This window comes from Zonotrichia albicollis, chromosome 17 (genome assembly GCF_047830755.1).
Source record: "Zonotrichia albicollis isolate bZonAlb1 chromosome 17, bZonAlb1.hap1, whole genome shotgun sequence".
Taxonomy (NCBI): Eukaryota; Metazoa; Chordata; class Aves; order Passeriformes; family Passerellidae; genus Zonotrichia; species Zonotrichia albicollis.
This window is the reverse complement of record NC_133835.1, coordinates 5,178,304-5,201,331: the sequence shown is the minus strand read 5'-3', so window position 1 is coordinate 5,201,331 and position 23,028 is coordinate 5,178,304. Positions and strand designations below refer to the sequence as shown.

Below are 23,028 nucleotides of genomic sequence, written 5' to 3'. Positions count from 1 at the left end.
ATATTTGCCCACAAATTTCTCTTTTTATAAAAAATTGTAAATCTCAGTAATACTTTTGAATCCAAAAATTCTTATCCTGTGGCAACCAACTTCAGCACAAGCAAGTGCCTCATGTTCTTCGCATTGAATCTGCCAGGTGACAACTTACCTTGATGCTCTGCAGCCCTTGGGGACACCAAACACCACCTCTACACCAAACACCACCTCTACACCTTCAGTTACAGTCTGGATATTTCCCCCACTACCTTGCCTTTTCCAGCTTTTGCCAAAGTGATGGAGTCTCCTTAGGTTTGGGTTCAGCATTCAGGACGGATTATTTTTTGGGAAAGCAACAAGTTGTTCAGTGGGACAGCTGAATTCACAGGCAGATTGTACAGCAGGACAGGGGCCTGGCTGCAAACCTCTGTTTTTAAGCAAAGTACAACCAATCAAACCCATCTTCATAGCTCTAAAGAGGTGAAATCACTGAAACACATAAGTTAGTGGTAAAGTAAAAGGCTTTGCTTTATTGCTACAACTTTTCATCAAGAAGTCCCATCAGAGAGCTGCCCTGCTCAGCCTGCAGAACCACTCCAGGGCAGCAGCAGGCCTGGCAGTGCCTCTGGCCTGTGCTTTGTGGAGGGCTGTGTGTGCATGTGCCCAGCTCTCCAGTTTCAGCCACAGCATCGCTATCGCTGACATCGATGGAGACAAGAAGCACCCACTGGTTATTTGGTGCTGCTTTAGCAGGGAGGAGATGGAACACAGGGCCCCGGGGGGCAGGGCTGAGCTCACCCTCCTGCTGTCCGGCAGCACGACCTGCATGACATGTCCCGACAGACGGCTGTGACAAGGGGGACACCTGCTGGGCTGCCTGCCTTGCTACAGCCCAGCTGCAACAAAAACCATCTAAAACCAGGACATTTCATTACACCTTAAAAAGCTGTAAAACACACACTCTCCAAAACCCCTGAGCCTTACTATGCCAGTCTCTAGGAGGGAGTTTTCCCCTCCACGAGCTGCTATGTGTGAGCAGCACTGAACTGTGCCAGCGTGTCCCGTTCTCCTGGGCCAAGGGCCGGGATGGGAGCTCAGCAGGCAGTGAGGCCCCGCCCTGTGGCACAGCAGGAACCCTTCCCTGCAGCGCTGAGGGTGCCCAGGACACGGCTATGGCTGCTCACCGGGGTTCCCTGTGCCCGAGGCTCTGCCGGGAACCTCTGCTGCCCGTGGGGGCTGCTTCGGGAGGCGGATGGGAACGTAGACATTGGAGGCACAGTGTTCCTTGAGGTATTCCCCCCCTTTCTCCTCATAGTCCTTCCTGCTGATCCAGCCTTCCTCTCGGTTCATGTGCTCCACTGCCCAGTCCCTGGCCCCGTACCAGGCATCCAGGACAGGGCTGGAAGCAAGGCTGACCTGGATGCAAGGAAAACAGAATAACAATGTCAATTCAGCACAGGAAAGGGAAACCCTTTTCACCCTGGTTACAATGGTATATGACACACACACAACTGAATTTCAGAAATTTGAGCTGATCACTCAGTGTCTCTCAGAAAGAGTGATGTTAGGTTCAAGTGTGTTTTCACCTTGTTATCAATTCCTAAGCAATCAATTTGCAAATTTCCAGCCAAACCTGCTTTTGTGTGCATGGTCCTTTAGCAGAAGCAGACTTTCCTTTTCCCTGCTCACTATGCTGCCTTCACAAAGAGCAGCTGAACCTTTGCTTAACCTGCAGAGTCTTGCCTTAAAACCCTCTCCATGCCACTGCTCTGCACCTCACCCCATTCCATCTGAACACAGCAGAACAGGCTGGTCCCATAAACACCATGGCAACACACACCTGAAAGGATGACTGGAATGGCCTCATTTCCAGCAGCTCCTTCTGGATTCTGGCTTTCAGTCCAGGGTACATTGTATTTCCACCAGTGAGGAAAACATTCTGGACAAGGACAGCCTGTTGTTCCTTGGAATACCTGTGAAGAGCAAGAACAGGTTCAGCTTTTCTCAAGAACCTCTGTCCTATGAAGTGGAACAGCTGTGGGGAATACTGGTACCCTGTCCCAGGATTCACTTTGAGAAACTTCATTTTCCTAGCACCAAAAACTTTGTTTTCTGGAAATTAAGGGGGTGGAAGAAAAATCCTGAAAGCACTCATCATTTCCCCATAAATCATCAGCTGGATTTCTTTCTAGGGCTGGAATTCTTACCATTCAGAAAAATGTGATGTCCTACGTTCATTCAATTCAGGGGTTACATTTCATCAATGCTAATTTGTCTGGAAATATGCAGCAGGTGTGCCTGTATCTTAACTTTAATATGTTATCCTTGATTTTGGTTTCCCAAAACCAGAGACTGCCAGCTCACTGTTGCAAGTGTTTGTTGTTTCCCTCAGTAACAGGCTGGACCAGGGATCTCCAAACAACTCAGTGGGGTACAGGAAGAAAAATTGATAAATACATTTAAATAGTGTTTATTTCACTTTGATCTCATTCTTCTTCAATTTCTATTTGTTGTATGTTTTAACATGTTCATAATAGTTCAGCAGCTGCTGTAATTTACAAATATTCATATATTGGAGGTATGTGCTCAAGAATTTATCACTGATGGGGTTACAGATCAAAAACCTTTGTAGACTCACTGACTTAAAACAAGCACAGTTACATGTGGCTTTCAGGAAGACATGTCTCACCTACAATTCTTGACTCCACCAAAAAGAACTATTCAATATATTTTCTCTAATTATTGCTAAACACCCAGCATTTCAAAAGCTGGTATCAAATGACGAATAGCTTGTTTGAATTAAATAGTTCTGTAAACTCACCTCTCAAGGACATATTGCATGGTTTCTGCTATCCCAGCCTGGTCCTCTCCTATCAGGGAGGGCTGGAAGACAATCTCTGGAGCCCTGATTCTTTCAGTGCCAAGGAAAAGCTGGTGGTACTCTGCCAGGTTAAACACGGGCTTCAAAAACATTGAGAATAGTGGGGAATTATGTTAAAGAACAATAATAGTCTACAATAACCAACGCTTCCAAACAATTCTCTACAAAAAAACAAATGGTAACGCTCCCACAGAGAAACAGCATTATGCTAAAGGTTTCAAAGGGTCAGGGAAGTTGGACTTTTCCTATAATTTATTCTGCTTGGAGCCACTTAATTCTAAGGCTCAACCTCACAAGTTGAAAGCTGTGTCCACTGGGATATCAGGCTATGGATCACAGACAAAAACACTTGAGCAGAACATTTTTCCCTTAATAACACAGCACTGCTACACCAGGCACTGTCAAGGGGGAATTCTCATCCTAAACCACCAGCTAAAATTGCCAGAATTTCTCTCTTCATGTCCTGCTCAGGTAGTTTAGGCATCTCTTCCAAGACAGGCAAACACTGTTTGCATGAGGAGAAATGTCAGCAGACTGGCTGGACAGCTGGCATGCAAACCCCTGGCACAAGGTGTAAATGCAGAAACCAAACCTGCACTGCAGCAACTGGCTTCTCAACTTCAGGCTGCTCCTCAGCAAATAAAGGCTCAAACTCATTAATGCTTTCCACATCCTCCAGGGACTGCTCACTGCCCAGTGGATCCAAGTCAGGAGTCTGGAAACAGAGCAAGTTATGGTAGCTTAGCTCAGGTGTGATTTTAATTCTGGTGGCACAGCTGGAAAACTCAGTCTCCTCAAATCTCAACTCTTAACATGCCTGAAAGCAAATATGCCCGGGAAATAGAAACACAGACATTCACACAAAGCACAAAAATCAAACACTTCCAAATAATTTGTCCCAATGCCAGCTCAGAAATGCAGGCCTCAGTCACCAGGCTGACTGCCAGGATCCCAGGCAGCCATGTCCTAAGCATAACAGCATGTTAAAACTTAGTAAAATAGCTTTTTATATTGGTTAAAACCTGGTACCCTTCCAGCACCTCTAACTGCTCTATAACTACCATTAAATTCCCTATTTTGCTTGTGTGGGACTGGAAAACAAATATTTGCTAGCTACAAAGCCACCACACAATTTTTGAGAGTTTCAACTGTCTACTATTTGCTCACAGGATGCACCAAATCCCCTTTTATTTTACACAGACATGAAGCTCTCTCCTAATGAAAAGCATCACTCAAATTCCTACAAGACTCCTGTTGTGAGGTAGGAACAGGTTTTAATAATCTTCATTTTTTGTGTGTTACAATGTTACCACTGGGATTTTGTTACTAAATATTTATTTTGGTTATTTTAAACTTGAAACATTTGTTGCAATGCCAGGATGAGCCAAAATGACATTCTTCGCACATTCCTCAGATTCTATTTTATATCTACTTAAAAAATTCAATTAATCAAACTGAAGTTTAGAAGTGCTCATTGTTACAGCAAAAAATGTAGTCTCATGAAGTCCTGTTAAATGCATTTTTTTATCTTATAAAAAAAGGAAAAAGACAAAACCAGAAAGATACACAGACTCAGCTGAACATCTGGTCTTACAAATGGATTTTCTGATTACTCTAAGTGCTCTCTCAAGGCACAGACCAAATAACAAAGTTTGTGGATTCATTCTAGGTCTGAGATTGCACCCAGCAAAGAGCAGGGGTGTGGGAGATGTTGGAGTTTAGGCACAGTCACAGAAAAATGACAGGTAACTGCTAATCTTTCAATTCTCTTTTTTCTAGAATATCTTCTTTTGACAGAAGGCAGAAAGATTCTTCACCACAATGATAAGCCCATCATCTCCCTGAATTTTGCTGAAGCACAATCATTCTGATTCTTGCACTGATTATCACAGAATCATGGAATGGTTTGGGTTGGAAGGGACCTGAAAAGCTCATCCAGTTCCACCCCCTGCCATGGGCAGGGACACCTTCCACTAGACAGGTTGCTCCAAGCTGGCCTTGAACACTTCCAGGGATGGGCTAGCCACAGCTTCTCTGGGCAACCTAAATAAGGATCTCCCCTCTATGCTTCAATTTGCTGTTTTTCCCTCTACCTTTTCCCTGAACAGAGGCTGATAAAGCTAAAAAAGCTCTGTTTTAAGGGACTTGAAAGGCAATTAAAAGCACATGCACAAGCAGCCTTAGAGCACTCCTTGGCAGCAGCTGCTGTGTGCTGGGCCTGTGTTAGTCTGGCAAAGCAGACAAGGAACTCCTCATCTTCAAGACAACTCCAATAACCAAGTGCAGCAATTAATCTTTCATTAAGGAACCAAAACAGAACATGCTGCTTAAATCCACCAAAAATAGGCAGCTACAATGAAAGCAGGGTTGTTTGTTTACCATTAAGTTCTCTGCACCTGAAGGGGAAGAACAAAAAGGAAAGCAAATACTTTTTTTAACAAAAAGATGGATGGGTTGTATCTTTATCTCCTCTGTATCTTTATCATCTAAAGTATCTAAAGATTACGGATGGTTGTCTCAGGATATTCTCTCTGAAAAGAGAGTAGTTGCCAACTTAATAATGCCTTGCAATGTGTTAAAGAAAAAGCTTAGTTCATCAATGGAAGTCTGAAGGGACTCATTTTCAAGCACAGAAGTTTAATTCAGAGATAAAATTAGGATTATCTTGGTGAAAACATCCTACCTCTGGCTTGCTGTCCACAACATCTACTTCAATATTGACTTCTGACTGTAGGATTTTCTGCTTTGTCTGTTCAACAGACAGACTCAATTTGTTGATGTAAGACTGAAGTTCTTCTGCAGAGTCCATGTTCAGCTCCACCAAAGCTTTGTGAAACTGATCCATCTGACCATCTTCTAAAAGCTCCTGTGGACAGATCAGAGTTAGTTGTGATGAACAAGACAAGGCAACACCGTCAGCAGTGATGTACAGATAGTCTCTAGTCATGCAAGCAGAGTATGATGTGCACACTTTGACAGCATTTGAAGTATTTCCCAGAAGTGCTGTTCAGAAACTGCAAACATGCCCTGCATCAATAATCTCTCCATTAACTCACAACTAACCTTGGCAAGCTCCTATCAGGGAACACCCACGACAGTCACAGCTTCTTTACCATGATGTGTGACCTTCTGATAAAGCTCTGAGAACAGCCTGCCCTCCTCCCAAGCCACCACACTGGCACTCTGCCTGCATTACCTGCACATACAGCAACCTGTCCAGCCTCTCCTGGTCCAGCTGCAGCTTCTCCTCCCTGCGCCGCGCGTTGAGCTCCTGCAGCCGCCGCAGCTGCTGCTGCCTCTTCTCCTGCTTCTCCTCAGATGCCACAGTGCTGCCCAGCAGCTTGTTGGAGAAAGGCAGCTGCATCTTGTGCACGTTGTCCTCGTAGTACTCTGGGCACCGCCACTTCTGCAGCTCTGGGCATTTGGAAAGCAAAGCAATTTTTTGTTCTGGCAGCACAAAACGATTCATGTGTTACGCGCACCTCGTGTGAAGGATGAAAGGTGAGGAAAGAAGGCAAAGAAAGTGCAAGCACAGAATTTTGTCACCTCTTGGCAGCTGTCTCCTCTGAGTGCTGCCTCCAGGTCACACACCCAGTGCAGGCAGCTCTGAGTGCTGTGACCTCCAGGAAACACCAAGTACTGCAAAGTGCAAGTGCACACTTAAGTCCCTCTGCCCAAGGGGAGGCAGAGCACTCACACATTTCTAAGGGATGCTCATTCACAAGTGACAAATGTAAAAAAAAACACTTTTCTTCAGGCCCTACTTCAGATCACATTTGCCATGGAAATTTTAAAACTTCCTTAATTCACACACAGTCATGAGAAATGTCCTGTGCAACTTTGGAAACCTTAGAGCAGACAGGAAACACAGAAATCCTAACCCACAAAGAGGTTTTGTTGACATGTAAAGGAAACAATAAACTCATTTTAAATTTGTTTCCACTGAAACCATCACAATTTTTGTTCACAGAGAAATTTGAACCAATACAGATTTTTTCTTTGTAGCAGTGGTAGTAGTAAAATTTTATTTTTGGCTTAATTTTAAATATTTAACTGCTGTTAAATGCAAGGCAGGTCACCACAAAGAAAGCAAAACAGAAGTAGAATATTTCTGAAAGAATCTGAGCTGAGTTCAAAATAAGGGGTAGAGAGGACCAACCAAAAACATTGAGAACTAGTGGGAATTATGTTAAAGAAAAACAACATGGGTGGGTGAAGAGCAACAATAAAGTGAGGAAGTTTCCCAGACTTCAAGATAGACTAGGATCCACAAAAGTGTGAAACAGATTATAGAGAGTAGTGTAGGTGTATCACTTGGTGAGAAATTTAGGGTTTTGGGATTTTTAGGATGCTGTGGGTGGCAGCAAGATGGAGGGCACAGGGTGTCATCCTGGGTGTCTTCTTCATGGGTTTGGGTGGCATTTTGTAATTGGGCAAAAAAGTCTGCATTGTGGGCTCTGTGGGATCAGTTATTGCGTTAAAAGGGAAAATAATCCAAGTGTCAGTTCTTAATTGGACAGTTTAATCGTAAAAGGCCTTGTACCAAGAGATTGTTGGCCATTTTGTGCCTCCTAATGAAAAGCTGCTGAACTCATAGTTCTGAGAGTGTTTTACTGATAAGAAATAATGAACATATGAGTCCAAACATGAACTACTGCCTCAAGTGCCTTCAGACCAGACTCAGAGAAACCCACAACTGGTACCCCCACACTGAGTGAGCACTGGCAGGTGGTGAATGAGAGCTGGTTTTACCTTCAATGTAGTCCTGGGCAATGTAGCTGTGCTCGTGCAGGATCTCCTCCATGCGGCTCAGGGTGATGGCTGCAAAGTGCCCGGGGTACTTGAGCTGCAGCAGGCGCTGCAGGTACACGGCAGCCTGGCACCCCCCCAGGTTAATGCGCTTGCAGTTCTTGGCATCCAGCCTCAAAAATGCAAACAGACACAGCACACACTCAGGGAACTCACAGCAAATCAAACAGAGCTCCTGCTTTCCCCCCAGAGTGTTTGATTTCTGTAGATGAATATTCACAGGTTCGGTTACCAGAGAATCTATCACACCTGCTTTTCTCAGGCAACAGCAAAATCACTGCTGTTTCACTATTTGAACTATTTATAACTGCTGGTTCACTATTTTATTGTGAAAGGCTCTGTTCTGCTTTAAAAAAAAGCCCAAATATTGAATAATTTTGGCTAAAGCAAGGAGATGTTCTGTTCTAACACAGAACGCATCTAAGGAGATGTTCGCTTCTAAGAGAAGTGATGGGTAGGGGTACTAAAAGTAGTTTTTTAATCTTAAACTAACACTTAGTGATTGGACAAGTGTAAACCTTGAAAATTTATTACCAGATATAATAAAGCCATCTCTTGCAGTAAGGATTAAAAAAAGAGAAAAAGAGCAAAAGTAGAGCAATGTAGCAGAATAACCAAAATGATAAAAGCCTCCAGCACTGTAGAAGTCTCACACAGAGAGCACTTTCTTTTGTACCAAAGCTGCTTTAAAACCTAAATTATGTTTGTTAATGCCAATTTCACAGGGGTACATATCCCCTTCTCCCATTGAAAGTACATATCAAGACACAATTATCAACTAAAACACAACATTTACAAGAGCTGCACTGTTTCAATTCCAAACTCAACACAGCTTCGCAAAATCTGCAGACCTGGTTTTAACTTGTTAGTATAAATTATTACAAGAGTTCATAGTGCAGGGCTGGAGGAAGAGGTATTTGCATCACTTGAAAATAAGACACTCAGAACTCACCTGCCATCTAAAACTGGCAAAATGTGTGTGCACTGGTACCCTGAGGATATCACCAAACCACTGCAGGGCCAGTTCTGCCTCCTGTTGTGATAAAAACTGTACAGGCTGTCCACGCCATAGGACACCTTTGGCACTTGGTAGCATTCAAAGAGGAGCTCAGACATCATTTGCCTTGAGTACAGAGGGTTGCAAACTGCTTCTGTCAGAACGATTGGGTGATCCACACAGCCCTGGGAGAGACAAGGGTTAAGAACAGTAATAAAGGTATGAAGGGAAAAGCCAGGGTTAATTATCTCTGCTTCTTCTTTTAAGAATCAGCAAAAACTCCTCCAAAGTGGGCATGAGAAACCACTTTATGGGCATGGTATTAATAATGGAAATTAAATTCTATCTAGTGCTTAAAGGAGTAAAAAAGATTAATATTAATTTAAAAATTGTTAATATTAATTCCAACGAAGAATAAACTCATAACGGTGGAGGAAAATGGGCTTTTAAAGGCATATATAAATTATTAAAAATCTGAGCAACCAAAATACATGCAATTATTAAAAATCTTAGTAACCAAAACCCATGCAATGAGGAGGTGAGTGAAAAGCAGTGGAAGTTTAGTTCGACTCTGGGTAAAGCATTTAAACTGGTGCTGTCATGCAGGCAAAGGGCTCCATGGTCTGAGAAGCAACTCTCAACACTGCTGGGCACGTACGTGGTCAGTAAACACTACTAATAACAGCATCACCATCACCCAGCAGTAAGTTTAGGGGAGTACGTGTAGACTAAATATTAAGAAAAGATTTCTCTCCATGAGGGCGGTGAGGCACTGGCACAGGTTGCCCAGGGAAGTTGCAGCTGCCCCATCCCTGGAAGTGTCCAGGCCACAGAAATCTGAGCAACCTGGTCCCGTGCAAGCCGTCCATGCCCACGGCAGCGCGATCCCTTCCAACCCGAACCATTCCGGGACCCACAGGCGGCTCCGCCCGGCCCGGCCGTACCTGCGAGGAGACTCCGAGCCGCTGGAAGACGTGGTCGAGGAGCAGCTCCTGCAGCTCCAGCTGGACGGGCACGTTGCGGTCGAAGGGCGAGCGCAGCAGCCAGCGCAGGGGCTCGGGGCTGCCCAGGTCGTTCCCCACCTGCGTCTCTGCGCCCGCCCCGCCGCGGGCCCCGCGGCTCCGCGCCGCCAGCGAGCGGAACCGCAGCAGCGGCTCGGCGGGCACGGAGGGGTCGGGGCAGGCCCATCCCGCCCGCGTCTGGAAGGAGCCGTTGTCGATGACCAGCGGCACCGGCTGCGGGCTCCGCACGGCCGCGCTCGGCTCCAGTACCGGGTCCGGGGCCCAGCGCGCGTCCCGGAACGCGAACACCCTCGTGGGCGCCGCCATGGCGGGCGCGCCTCCCGCCCGCGTCCGGCCGGCAACGCGGGCCCGCTCCGGGGTTCCGGGGCGCCGCTGCTGTGAGGCACAGGGTCTTGAAATAATCGGGATAATCTTAAATGGGTGTGCTCTGTAATGTAAGAGGTTTGTGTGCTTCCAAGGAGGGGAGACCTAACCGCTGGGACAAGCACAGCACAGAATCATGGAATGGACCCCCTTAAAAGAGCTCATTGCAGTCCCTGCCATGGCAGGGACAGCTTCCACCATCCCAGGCTGCTCCAAGCCCTGTCCAGCCTGGCCTTGGAGCCCTCCCGGGATCCAGGGGCAGCCACAGCCTCTCTGGTCAGCCTGAGGTGCCAGGGCCTCACAGTAAAAATATATTCCTGATATTGATCCTAGATTTCCCCTCTCAATTTGTACCCATTCCCCTTGTGCTGTCACTGCAGCTCCTGAGGAAGAGTCCCTGCTCAGCCTCCCTGTAGCTCCTTCACCCACTAGAAATATGCCATGAGGTCTGTACAGAACCTTTTCCTCTCCAGGCTGGATGGCCCCAGCTCTCTGGGCTGTCTCGAGGTGCTCCAGTGCCCTCAGAGCATCGTGGCCTCCCCAGGACCTGCTCCAGCAGTTCCATGTCCATCTGCTGCTGCAGACACCACAGCTGTGCCCAGTGTGTGAGGTAGGGTCTCACCTGAGCAGAGAGGACAATTGTCTATTCTGACCTGCTGACATCCCTTACAGCATCATTTGGATTGGAAAATGCCTCTGAGGTAATCGAGTCCAGCCTATGACTTAAGACAACCATGTCAACAGACCAGAGCCTCATCCAGCCTGTCACAGACATATTTTCTGAAAAACCCTTTCACCAGGATCTTTTCTCCTGAGAAGCTGGGGAGCTTCAGCTTCTCCATATTTTGCTACTTTGGAATGTGATTTGGAGAATTGTTTACCCATCATGTGAACTGTTTTTGCTTGATGACCAATGACAGCCAGCTGTGTCGAGGCTGTGAGCAGCCACAAGATTTTATTATTCATTCCTTTCCTTTCTAGCTTTCTGATATCTCCTTTCTCTTTCTTTGGTATAGTTTTAGTGTATAATTTTCTTTTAATATAACATATATAATAAAATAATAAATCAGCCTTCTGAAACATGAAGTCAAGATTCTCATCTCTTCTCTCATCCTGAGGACCCTGAAACACCACACCACCAGCCCTGGATATTTTCCCTCCTGGGCTGAAGGGCCCAGGAGCAAATGTGACCCTCCCCCGTGCCCAGCACAGGGCAGGAATCACTTTCCTGGTCCTGCTGACCAGTGTTCCTGAGACAGGCCAGGGTGCCATGGGCTTTGTTGGGACCCTGGGCACACCTAGCTCATGTTCAGCCACTGCCCACCAGCACTCCCAGGGTGGAACCTGCCAAGATTATCTTAAATTGGGATGTTCTTTTGTTGTCTTATATATTAAGAATCCTATTATCATTATAGTACAAGGATTCTATATCACCAGAGCTTCGTGCCTCCTCAATGCTTCTTGCAGGCAGTTCCTCTAAGCACTGACCATTCCTGGTCCTTGCAGTAACCATCTGACTCCAGAGCCCACAAATCCACTCTTTTATACCACTTGTTCTTATTGGCTGCAGGTGTGGCCTGTTAACATCAGGCCTGCTCCTAATCTTTAGTAATTGGTTCAGCTGCAGCTCGTTGGGGGATAAGATTACATTCTATACCACCTTCATTTACCCACACTGTATCCCCCTACATTCTTTAATGTAAGACCTTTGTGTGCTTTCAAGCCTAATGAGCAAGAAAGAAGACCTGATCAGTGGAGCAGGCAGCAGGACCATCCCTTAGACAAGGGCATCATGAAGCTAACGAGCTTGAAGGATGTAGCAAATGAAAATGTTGATGTATGTCTATTGCTAATTTGACAAAATACTCAAGGTCCATGTGTCCTAGAGCTGAACATGTTCATTGTAATGCTAAAAAAGACCCTTCCCCTGAGAATGCCCAGAAATTGCTGGGCTGATGTAACTTACACAGAACTTACTAAGCAGTCCTGACTTCCAAGAGGGGCTGTGCTTGGAAATTCACTAATTCTGGATTTCTGTGTACATGTAATGGCAGGGTAAGTCCCTGGGGGTGTGCTGGATTTCTGGAATAGCACTGAGCACCCAAGCTGGGGCAGCTCTGAAATAAACAATGTCCCTCTCCAGTGTGTCATTGTTGGCTTGTTGCACACCAGGTAACAAATCCAATTTTGTGGGTACCACCATCAGCCTGGGGCTGGGCTGTACCCCTGCTCCCCTTCACACAGGGCCCCCCTGCCCTTTAAACTTGGGCAGGGAAACTTCCCCAGAGGCTGTGGCTTGTGTGGAGGTGAAACCCCAGAGCCCTGGGCCCTGCCACTTGCCCAGGAGGTCACAGCCCAGGAATATGCCACTCCTGTGCCACCAGCCAGGCAATGGGGAGGGCCTTTCCCCCTTGTTTCACCCCCCATTCCCTGGGGACAAGGGGTTCCAGGGTGGGATCCATCCTGCCATGGCAGCAAGGGTGTCACAGACTGGCTCAGCTCAGTGACAGCCGGCGTGGACTCCAAGGGCTGCCCATGATGTGACTGAGACACAATTGATCATTAAAATGAAACATCACAGCTTCAGCTCCTTTCCATCCCTCTCAGCACTGCAGACAAACTATCAACAGCCTGATTTCCAGAGGTGCCCCCAACCTGCCACCCCCACTGTGTGAAATGGGGACTCAAATATTGAGCATCCTTGAAGCTCAGGGCTCTAATGGCTTTTCTCACTTGTTTACCCAATGCACAGAGCAGGGCTAATAGCTTTCTTTTATCATGCAAAGGTGTTATTAATGGGAATTAATAAGAATTTGCAGAGTTCATTTAGATCTTGGGATTAAAAATGCTCACTTCAAGGGGCTGTTACTGCATAAAAACAAACACAGGCTCACGAGCAAGAGCATTAAATGCAGGCAATCATTTGTAATGTGCATTTTCATAACTGCTCTCTTCTCCTGAGAGTTACACAAACAATCTAGTCAAACAACCCTCTCTGAGGTAAGCAATAGATTATGGCTTTATTTTATTGAAGGAGAAACCCACAGCATGATGAATATCAAGTTATCAAGCCCATATCTGGTTCCTTCTCTGATCACTGCTGAATTCCTTTACTCCTAAACAATGCTTTTATAGACACACATCCAATAAAATGTGCTAGTTGCTTTTCTAGGGAAGGGAAGACAGAAGGGCAATTAAAATATAAAGGTTTATTTCCCTAAAGGATTAACTAATAGATGAGGCTATACAGAGTAGGCTAAAAATAGAGTCTATATGGGACATATTTGTGCTCTACATTGAATAAGAGCCCAGGAGCACCATCTTGTAGCTGCTCATCCTCTACACCTCTCTGGAAGGTTGAATCTCTTTTATTCTCAAGAGCAACCTTGGCTACTCAGCCTCAAAGTGGCCAAAGCACTTGGTTACCTCCCCTATATCCAAAGAACTATAACTACAGTTTTAACATAAGCCTGGAAAGCTTCCTAACCTGTATTTATCCTCTAAATAGCTGCTGAAGAAAAACATCTGACTTGATTGGCCTTTCTCAGTTGTTCTTATCCCCTATTAATCCCTGCTGCTCCCTCCCCAGCACGGGGCTGTCCCCTTTGCTGATTTACCACTCCTTTCCTGTGGCCACCAGCGCTGCAATGAGAGTTATTAAAAGGTGTTAGAAAGGGGAGCACTCGGGCTGTTCTAAACTTAGAGTAACCTGAAGCAAGCCATGAGGTATCCCCTGGTTCCCCTGGTGAACGAGCTGACCTTTCCTCTGCTTTTCTTCTGGTTCTGCTTGCCCTTTGTCATGCTGCTGATCATCGCCATTATCTGGCTACAGCTGCTGCTTAATGAAGGTAAGCTGGGCAGTTGATCAGGTAAAATGCTGCTGCAGAAAGTTAACTTCCTCTTTAAAGCACTCTGCTGGCTATTTTTAGGTTCATGCCACTTGTCACAGGAGGCAGCTAAAGGTTTGTTAGTGCTGGTGGTAGCATACAGAAAAAACAAACAAATTATTAGGCTTTTCTGCTAAAAATGCTTATAAGACAACTAAACTGCTACTTACCCTTCTTGCACTCTCCCTCTTTCTCAGTGGTAATTTGATTTAAGAAGGACAAAGGACAAGTAATTTTTACAGGTTTCTATTTCAAAAATCTCCCAGAAAACAAGCCTAATCCTCTAAATCTGTGCATTTTAAATTCTGGCCTCACAGTTCTCTTGCACCTCTCCTTTTTTGAAAGGCATGGAGGGTTTTACTGGGGGAGCTGGTAAGGAATTCTTTTATGCTGAGGTTGATAGAAAGTTTTGAAGGGAAGGGAGCAAGACTTACATTTTCATTTATTGATGTATTTTTCCAGTTTGTTTTTCCAATCCACCCCTGATTCTTTCTTCTAACGTGTCAGTAACCAATAACAGGCTTTGGTTTAGACTAATAATAAGCTTGTTGTTGCACTTGTGAGGATAAAGCCTTGCTACTATGCTCTAATGTTGGAGAAAAAAAATCTAATCCCAGCTGAGGAAGTTCCAAATCAGTGACAAAATATCTATTTTACATACCTGTGCCATATCCTTACACTGCAATTGAGTGCTCAGGCTTTTGTCTGGACAGAGTAATTCTCTTGATGTTTTGAAGGAGATTTTTCAGGTTATTCGTGCTACATTTACATTCACAATTTCTGGCCTGTAGTGACTGCTCTTAGCACCAGGCCTCCACCTGTTTCCACAAATGCTCTAAATTACATTTTAACCAGTAAGACTAGACACATCACTAAATTTTTACATACCAGCATATTTACAGAATAAGAACATTAAAGCTTTTCTCAGTTATAAAAATAAAAGCACTCTTTTTAATAACTTCCTAACTAATTCAGTCATATCCACTTCCTCTATGCTAGTTTACAACAAGCACAATTAAAAAGGTAGTGCTTCAGCTTCTCCTTTATTAAAATTGCTGATTAAGAGCTAATTAGTTAAAATTAAACACTTGTAAAGACCTTTTATTGTCTAGTTTGGTTTGAAAATCCTTTATTTCAGCTGGAAAAAGTTCAGAGGAACCTTGTCCAGCTCCTAGATGGGATGTGCAAATCTTTCAGCCATGGGGAAAAAGTCACATAGAGATGTTTTACATGTTCTTTTTAAACCTGCTTCTAGCACAGATGCCCAGCACAGAAAAGACTGAGAAAGAATCTCCTGATGAGCCTGAATCTGACTCTGAAGATGAACTAACAGAGGAAGAAAACCAGAGTGATGCATCCAGTACAGAGATGCAAGAGGAGTCACAATCCAGTGGAGCTGTGGGAAGACTGAGGCCCAAGCCTGCTTATCTGAGCTCGAATCCTAAAAGCCAAAATCTTCTTGCTGTGACCTCCAACAGCTGGTCCCAGAGGCAGAAGATAAGATATTCCTGTGCTGAAAAGAGCATTTTCTACAACATCCTGATGGTGAGTAGTGGGGCCAGGCTGCCTCCTTGCATATCCACTGCTTTTGTGCCTCAGCTCTGACTTTTTTCTCCTCTGCCTGACTCAGAGGCCTCTTGGGCAAGACAAAGCTCCAAGATTTCAACCAGGTTTCTGCCTTGTTAATAACTAACAGGAGGTTTTCTTTTCTGCCTTCCCTGTTTGTGGTGTCTCCTGTTGTAGATGAGGTAAAGGCAGCACAAAATTGTGCAGAATGACAATCATGAATATGTGTGTGTGTTGTGTGTATTTAAAGGTATATATACATATTTTAAAAGTCCTTGAGAAGTGCATTTAAAATGGCAAAATTTGCTACTCATTCCTCTAAGATAAGAAGTTTAACTCAACTGTGTGTAAGAACTCTCCTGGTATTTATGGCTGGTACTGTGTACTTTAAAAAGTTGCTTCAGATTTCTTACAGTGGAGCATGTGACTGAAAATAAGATGTATTTCACTTGCTCAATAAGAACTGAGGCCAGAAGTCTCTTTGCAAACACAGCAGCCCTAATCCTTTCAGGCTTTACACAAATCCCAAAAGATAAATTTCAAGCAGTGGAAGAGCTTCATGTCTTTTGTGTCTTCTATTTCCCTGTGCCTTGACTGTCTGTTCCTTTGCAGAAGGGGCTCACAAGGGAAAGCTGCTCAGTGCCTCCACTGTCACTATTCCCACTCCTGTCTGCTCAGTTACATTGCTGGGAATTTTGAATTGCAGCAGTTGAGGTACTCACTCAGGTTTCCTTCCACCAGTTCTGCTGGAGTGCACACCTTGCTTAGCCTGGACTAGCCAAGCACTGGAATCATCTTAACCTGCTGCAGTTATTTGACTAACACACCCTGAAGCTGAGCTTTAGCATGGCATCAGCAATACCTCCGTTGAAAGCATTTTTAAGACCATTAACACCACCAAGGCAGTACCAATTCAGTGTAGTAACAATTTATTTAACATTCATTAATTTCCTAGTTTTTCAAAAGATAACAATGAGCTTCAGCTTGTCTAGGGTACCATTTGGTTCTCCTAGAATTTCTCATATGTACAACTATTAACTTGAACACAGCAGCTTGGACTTGTCTTTTGTAGGATATAACATTTGTTGGTTTTATTGGGTGGGTGAGGGAAGGGAACAAGCACTGGTGGTTGCAAAATCCTGCTGAAAACAGAGCCTCTTCCCAAGACATCATTGCAGTGACAATTAAATTGTTCCTTTTCTTCCCCAGCTGCTGTGCTCCTTTCTTTCTTCTCTCACCTGGAATTTTGTCTGCCTGCTGCTCCAGACCTTTAACATCCTGAGGACTCTGCTGCTGCCATCCTACCTGGTTACCTACGTGGCTCAGCTGTCCACCCTGCTGGGTGAGAGAGCTGGCAAAATCCTGGGCTCCCTGAGTCTGGAGAGCAGAGGATTGCTGCTTTCAGTCCTGGGGAGGAAACTGCAGCTGAGCCAGGCTCAGAGAACCACCTCAGGGTGAAAACAAAGAAGGGGTCCCATGGCAATCCAGTTCAGCATTGGTGACAGCCACTGCAGCATGGCAGAGGGAGGAGAATTTTCTGAAAGAGAAACCCACTCCACACTAAGCACCTACTCAGCTCACCACAGCTGCTTTCTGAGTGTTGACTGCCTAAATGTGAAATGGATGACAGCTGCCAATTTCTTGAGGGATAAGCTCCTTTTTTTACAAGGACTGAGCACTCCACCAGCACCAGTAGTAGTTTCTGCTCACCAATACTAATCTTTGATTTCAAATAAATAAGATCAAGGCAATCTCTCTCTGTAGTAGTTCTTACTGGATTTTAAATGCAATACAGCCATAGGATTATTATACTCATAGTTCAATTAACACTTCTCTCATCTGTGTCTTGTCAGGTCTCAAAGTAGGAAACAGCTTTTCAACACCCAGGTCTGTGAAATGATGCAGACCTACCTCCAATTAACAAGAAATAATTAAGCCCTCAGCAGATCCTGAGCATGCACGTCCCTGATTTCCGTTCAGGCTTTGTTTTCCAGCACAGCTGGCAGGCTGATGTAAGGTAGATTACAGCCTAGAGAGGCACTCACAGCAGCTCGATTTAACCAGTTATTGGAACCACGAGGAGGGCGAGGAGCCTGTGATGAGCCATCTTTTTGTCGCCTAAGGGTTTATCGAGGTGCTGGGCTTGAACAGAACAGCTGTGTGCTCTTGTGTTGATGCACACGTCCAACACACTCTTTTGTTTCCAAGAGGATCTGAATTACAAAGTAATGCAATGAGCGCGCTGCCGCTTGTGGGAATCATTGTTTCTGTGCCCGTGTGCGGTGCCTGTCTCTCCAGAGCCTCACACGGGCACATTGTGCAAAACCAGCCCGCAAAAATGATGAAACCTGCCCTGCTTGTGTTTACTTTCCCCACCCCATCCCCTCAGCCCCGCGTGGCCAAATATTTATCCACGCTCTTAAATAAAACTTGTTTGCCCGCATCTTTATTTTCGCGGCTCTTTTCTTTAGAAAGGAAAACACAAAAGGAAAAGAAAAGCTGTTTGCCCAGGACATCCCCCTCTCCCGGGAGGGAGCTTCGGGGTTCTTCTCCAGCGGGGATCCCCCGTTTCTTTCCCCGCCTGCCAGCGGCAGGGAAGGGTGGGATGCTCGGGGCAGATGCGGAGGGAGCGGGCGGGGAGCGGGGCGGGACGGGGGCGGAGGGAAGAAGGGTCCGCGCTGCTGCTCTCGCCTCCGCCGAGCTGCGAGCCCGGCCCTGGGCGGCTCCGGCCAGCTGAGATGCGGGTCGGGAGAACCCCGCGCTCTCCGCTCCTCCACATTCTCCTCCTCCTCTCCGGCCGTGCTTTGCAGCGCTGAAGGTGGGGACTGATTGCTCCAGGTGGGCACTGACTGTTCCAGGCTGCCACTCATCGCTCCAGGTGGACACTGACCCCTCCAGGTTGGCACTGATCCCTCCAGGTGGGCACTGACCACTGCAGAGAGGCGCTGATTGCTCCAGGTGGACACTGACCGCCCCAAGAAGGCGCTGATCCCTCCAGGTAGGCACTGACTTCTTCAGGTGGGCGCTGACCACCCCAGGGAGGCGCTGATTGCTCCAGGTGGACACTGACTTCTTCAGGTGGGCACTGACCTTTCCAGGTGGGCACTGACTGCTTCAGGGGGTTGCTGACCCCTCCAGGTGGGCACTGACCGCTCCAGGTGGGCACTGATCAGTCCAGGGAAGCGCTGATTGCTCCAGGGAGGCGCTGATCCCTCCAGGGAGGCACTGACCTTTCCAGGTGGGCACTGACCGCTCCAGGTGGGCACTGACTGCCCCAGGGAGGCACTGACCACCCCAGGTATGTTGATGCTCGCACTGCTGGGGGCTCCGGCTGTGCCCCGCAGCCCCGGGGAGTGGATGCCGTGGTTGTGCAGCCCTGAATTGTCGCTTTTCCCACAGAATTTGGCTTCTGCCCTGTTGGGGAATGGGGTTATTGTCTCAGCTGTGCTGACATCTTAAAGCTGTCTTCCTTGAGCCAGCGTGAAGGAAGTTTGCTGGTAGTGTCAAGGTTTTTCTCTTCACCTTTTCCACGATGTGCACTTAAAACGTGTTGACAAGAAAGGCTTCATCTGGCAGCTGCATTGTTGGGTATGCCTCTAATATTGCAGCTGAAGCCCTGGGGATGACACCTCCTGTCTCTAAAGGATTTCACTTGTTTAGACTACTTGAGTCTTTTAGACTGTGTTAGCCTCTGCTCAAAAAGAAACCCTGTTATCTTGAGGTAGTTGACAGAATGCCACAGTTTAAGTTAAAAATATTAAACTAGGACCATCACTGCAAAGAAGTGGATGAACTGAGGTGGGTAAATAAACAATCTAAAGGTCTAGGAGAATATTGCCTCTTGTACTACATGGTGATGTTCTAAACCCTGGTGCTACCAAAGTGTATGCTTTGTGTAGTTTTTAGTCTGTGTAAATACACTCAGAATAGCTTTAGCTTGGCTGGGCTGGCTGTCCCTGGCAGTGTCACTGTTATAGCAGGGAGGTTGGTGCCAGCTTGCAAAAACCTGCTTGAGAAAGCTACTTTGAGGACTCCTAGCTCCTGCAGAGTTCCCCAGTACCACAGCTATGCTGATGGCACTAGTGGTTTCAACCTGGTTTTCCTGGCTTTGAGCTATGAAAAATAATGCACAAATAAATATTTGGCTGCTAAGAATAGGACTTTTGTGTGTGAATTTAGCTAAAAGTAGTATAGAAAGGGCATTTTGGTTCTGCTGTGGGTCAGTGCCTCTTGGTGTGTGAACTGGCCTGGATAATGGACACAGACCTACAGATGAAAGGTCTCAGTTTGAACCCTGTAGACTTTTTATTGTGATCTACGTTTCTTAAAATATTCCCTTTCCTTGAATCTGGCCTGTTCCCGTGCCTGTCTTTGCTGGGCATTTGGCGCTCTCAGCATGAATTTAGCATGACCTTGAAGCTGCCTTTTAGTCTGCAAGTGCTTCAATAGCTTCATGAGTTTGTGCTTTAACTTCCTGTTAATGCTGTAGTGTGCATAAGCTACTTCCTGCGCATCAGCAAGAGGGTTTGAAGCTTTGGATGCTGTAGTGGAGCTCCTGCCAGTGTGGTTGTTTACACTGGCCACAAATAGTTTTGGATTTAATTCACCTGAGGGTCTCTTGTTCACTTGGTGCATCATTTCTCATATGAATCCAGCAGCCTCTGTCCCAGAGCTCTTCCATGCTGCACCAAGCAGGTATTTCCTCAGCTTTAAAGATAGCAAAACCTGGATTGAACACTTTGGGGCACAGTTTTAGTGAGAGTTGTCATTTGGTATTTCCTCTTGGCTGAAGTTACGCCCCCTGGGAGGCGGAGGATGCATTTCTGTGTGCCAAACTGTACCGTACATCTTTCGTCACCTTTTGCACATAATTTAATCTCTCTTTTTTTCCCCTTCTAGTTTGTAAAGCCTTTACTTTGCAGGGGTGGGGTCTGTTAAACATTAAGACTCTGTTGGGAAGCATTGTATGTATAAAAACACAGATAACAATTTCTTTCTCCTCTGGGCTCAAAACTCTGCAAGATGTTGGTAAAGAGACCCAAACTCTAATCTAGAGTAAACTGAAGTGACCTAATGTGTTTTGGTGGATTTAAGTGATAAACATATCTCAAATCAGTATGTCAAAGCATTGTTAAGGTCTTGCAGCATGTGGGGATCCCTAACTTGTCAGCAGGACCTCTCTGTGTAACAGCTGGGTGAGCTGTGGCTGTTTACATCCTTCTCCTGCAGGAGTCATGGGATGATTTAACTTGGTTGACATCTGTTTCCAGTAAAGAGGAATTTGGGTTTCTTGGGTCCAAGCTTTATGAAGAAAAATAACACTGAATGTTTGGCTCAAGATCCCAAGAGGGTGCAGCAGCAACAGCAGCCGAGCTCTTGGGTTAATCAAAACACATTTTTGAAGTCACTTTTTTAAATTTGGAAAGGAAAAAACCATAACTGTTGTTTCCTAGTTCACAGCATCTTTGATTAGTTGGGTTGAGACTTGTGTTACTTGTCAAAGCTTTATAAACTGCAATGGGTGAGTGTCCAGCTTGCCTTAAGGAAAATATCACACACTGGGGTGCTGAAATGGGAGCCCAAAGAGGGGCTGGCACCTCAGTTCTTTACAAGACCCAGCTGGCTTACGCTTTCAGAACCGTGTTCTGGCTGTTTTTGACCTTGCTTTAAGCAGGAGGTTGTCTGGGGTGGTGACCTGAGGAGCCCCTCACTCTTGTGATGGTGCAAACTGCTCCAGGAACAGTGCCCTTCCCTGTCTGCACAGCAAGGGAGCCCCCACCCCTTCAGAGCCTCATTAAAAATCACTCTGTGACTGGCACTGGGATCTTCTCTTTTGGGTAAGGAGGTCACTGGGGCATACATGCAATATACTCTTAGGTTTTTACATCCTTTAAAAGTTAGAAACTACCCTACCTGACCAACAATATCATGCATTTTAGCTTCATATGCCTTTTAGGCTCCCAGTTCAGCAAAAATATTTTCTTAATTAGGGATGTTATGGCCCATATGATTCTATTCCAAGCAGTTTAAATGCTTTCAGTTGGAGGCATAAAAATATCTTAGTTGTGACATGATGTTTGAGCCTTCCTGCTGTGGATGCAAAATCCATATGGCAACGAGGCTTAATTGAAACCTGCTGGAGTTAGTTTTCTCCTGCATCATATTATATGAAATATTCTTTATGCAGCTGGCTTGAAAGGACTAGCCTTAATTAGATATTTCTAATCAATTAGTGCTTTTGGAAATTCTGTTCCTTTCCAAGACTCATGATTTTGGTTTATGTAAAGCATTTCGTTTGATAAACTACATATGAAGTACAGCCTGTGTGATTTATTCATTTTTTATGCCACAAATTTTAGGTGTAAGTCATCCACTACAGTTATTGATTGGGTGGGTAAGTCCTTCCAGGTGTGCTGTGTAGTGGAAAGCTTGTCTGAAATCAGAACTTGTTGCTTGAAGAGTTGGGTCTCTAAATTGGTTTGAGATTCAGATGTTTGCAATATTTCCTGGTATTTGTTGCTGTTTGGTCAGGCCGTTGGGTCAGTTTGCAGGGGAGTATGTTTTGTGATTTCAATTAAGATTGGAGAAAGAAATACAAAAGCTGATGTAGCTTAAAGCATACTCCCCAAAGCAAATTACTCCAAGAGTCTGGAATGTGTTGGTGGGAGGCTTCAGTTTTAGTGAGATGTTGCTCCGTGCATGCAGGAGTCCTTCCCTTCCTAAATAATTGTTTCCATCTGCATGGCTTATTCCATCAGCCCCCAGGGCTGCCAGTGCCTGGACTGCTGAGCTGTTAAAATCTGTGTCTCTTGTAAGAATGAGGATCTTTCTCACTAAATATTCTGTGCCAGCTGTGTGCAAAGGGAGCTTTGCTCTCATCATACAGAAAAATAATAGGGCACCTCTCACTGGGGACCTTTTAGAACAAACAATATTCTGGTATTTCTTTCCTGTACTTTCAAATTTTTGGAGGGAAAAGTTTCAGTACCCTGTATAATGTCTGGTGAGCCCATTATGAATTCACTAGTTCTCTGGAAGTTTAGTTCTTATATAATATGAAATTTTGGCCATCTGTGACAACTCCAATTGAAGGTTGTGAGATGTCCTTGTGAACATAGACACTCCCATCACATAGTGAAGTGACAATAACCAGCTTGCCCACTGCACACTGGTGGGTCAACAGTAGCAGCCTGGGCATGGATAAAGCACTGACAGGAGGCTGCTGGCCAAGAGTTATTTTATATCCCTCATTTATCTCTGCTTGGATCACCTAGGGAATGGTGAGAGATGTGTCATTGTAACTGAGAAGCCTTGGAAAGGCACAAATCTGGAGTACTCTTCACTCCCTTGCCTCTGCACTTTTCTCTTTGAAGGCTCTCATTTCTGAATTAGATTTCAAGTGGTGAACACTGGGAATAAAGGTGGAATTTCTTGTGTGTAAGCCCTTGAGTGAACATGAGCCTGGAGCTCTTGTGAAGCCCATAGCAGGTGGCCAATATATAATGGAACTGGAAGGATATCCTCTTT

At 45.5% G+C, this 23,028-nt stretch overlaps 3 protein-coding genes across 6 annotated transcripts in view; 2 read left to right on the top strand and 1 right to left on the bottom strand.

Annotated features, from left to right (window-relative positions):
* Positions 1 to 228: 228 nt before the first annotated feature.
* ACTR5 (actin related protein 5) lies at positions 229 to 10,029 on the bottom strand. The gene is made up of 9 exons (XM_074553548.1): positions 9,608 to 10,029; positions 8,619 to 8,848; positions 7,610 to 7,779; positions 6,054 to 6,271; positions 5,541 to 5,723; positions 3,450 to 3,572; positions 2,798 to 2,937; positions 1,817 to 1,949; positions 229 to 1,392 (listed from the first exon to the last, which is right to left on the bottom strand). Exons 1-9 carry the CDS (start codon positions 9,989 to 9,991, stop codon positions 1,147 to 1,149), a joined length of 1,827 nt encoding a protein of 608 aa, XP_074409649.1. The 5' UTR covers positions 9,992 to 10,029; the 3' UTR covers positions 229 to 1,146.
* Positions 10,030 to 13,705: 3,676 nt separating this feature from the next.
* On the top strand, positions 13,706 to 17,944 carry ADIG (adipogenin). The gene is made up of 3 exons (XM_005489974.2): positions 13,706 to 13,896; positions 15,191 to 15,480; positions 16,711 to 17,944. Exons 1-3 carry the CDS (start codon positions 13,770 to 13,772, stop codon positions 16,957 to 16,959), a joined length of 666 nt encoding a protein of 221 aa, XP_005490031.2. The 5' UTR covers positions 13,706 to 13,769; the 3' UTR covers positions 16,960 to 17,944.
* A 199-nt stretch (positions 17,945 to 18,143) lies between these two features.
* ARHGAP40 (Rho GTPase activating protein 40) overlaps positions 18,144 to 23,028 on the top strand; it is a 40,645-nt gene continuing 35,760 nt past the window's right edge. The window contains exon 1 of one of the 4 annotated variants that reach the window (XM_074553570.1): positions 18,144 to 18,499. The gene's annotated coding sequence lies outside the window, so the exon portion shown is untranslated. Of the gene's footprint in view, positions 18,580 to 18,713; positions 18,800 to 23,028 lie in introns of those variants that run through there. The other 3 variants (XM_074553569.1, XM_074553571.1, XM_074553568.1) reach the window with 3 other exon arrangements.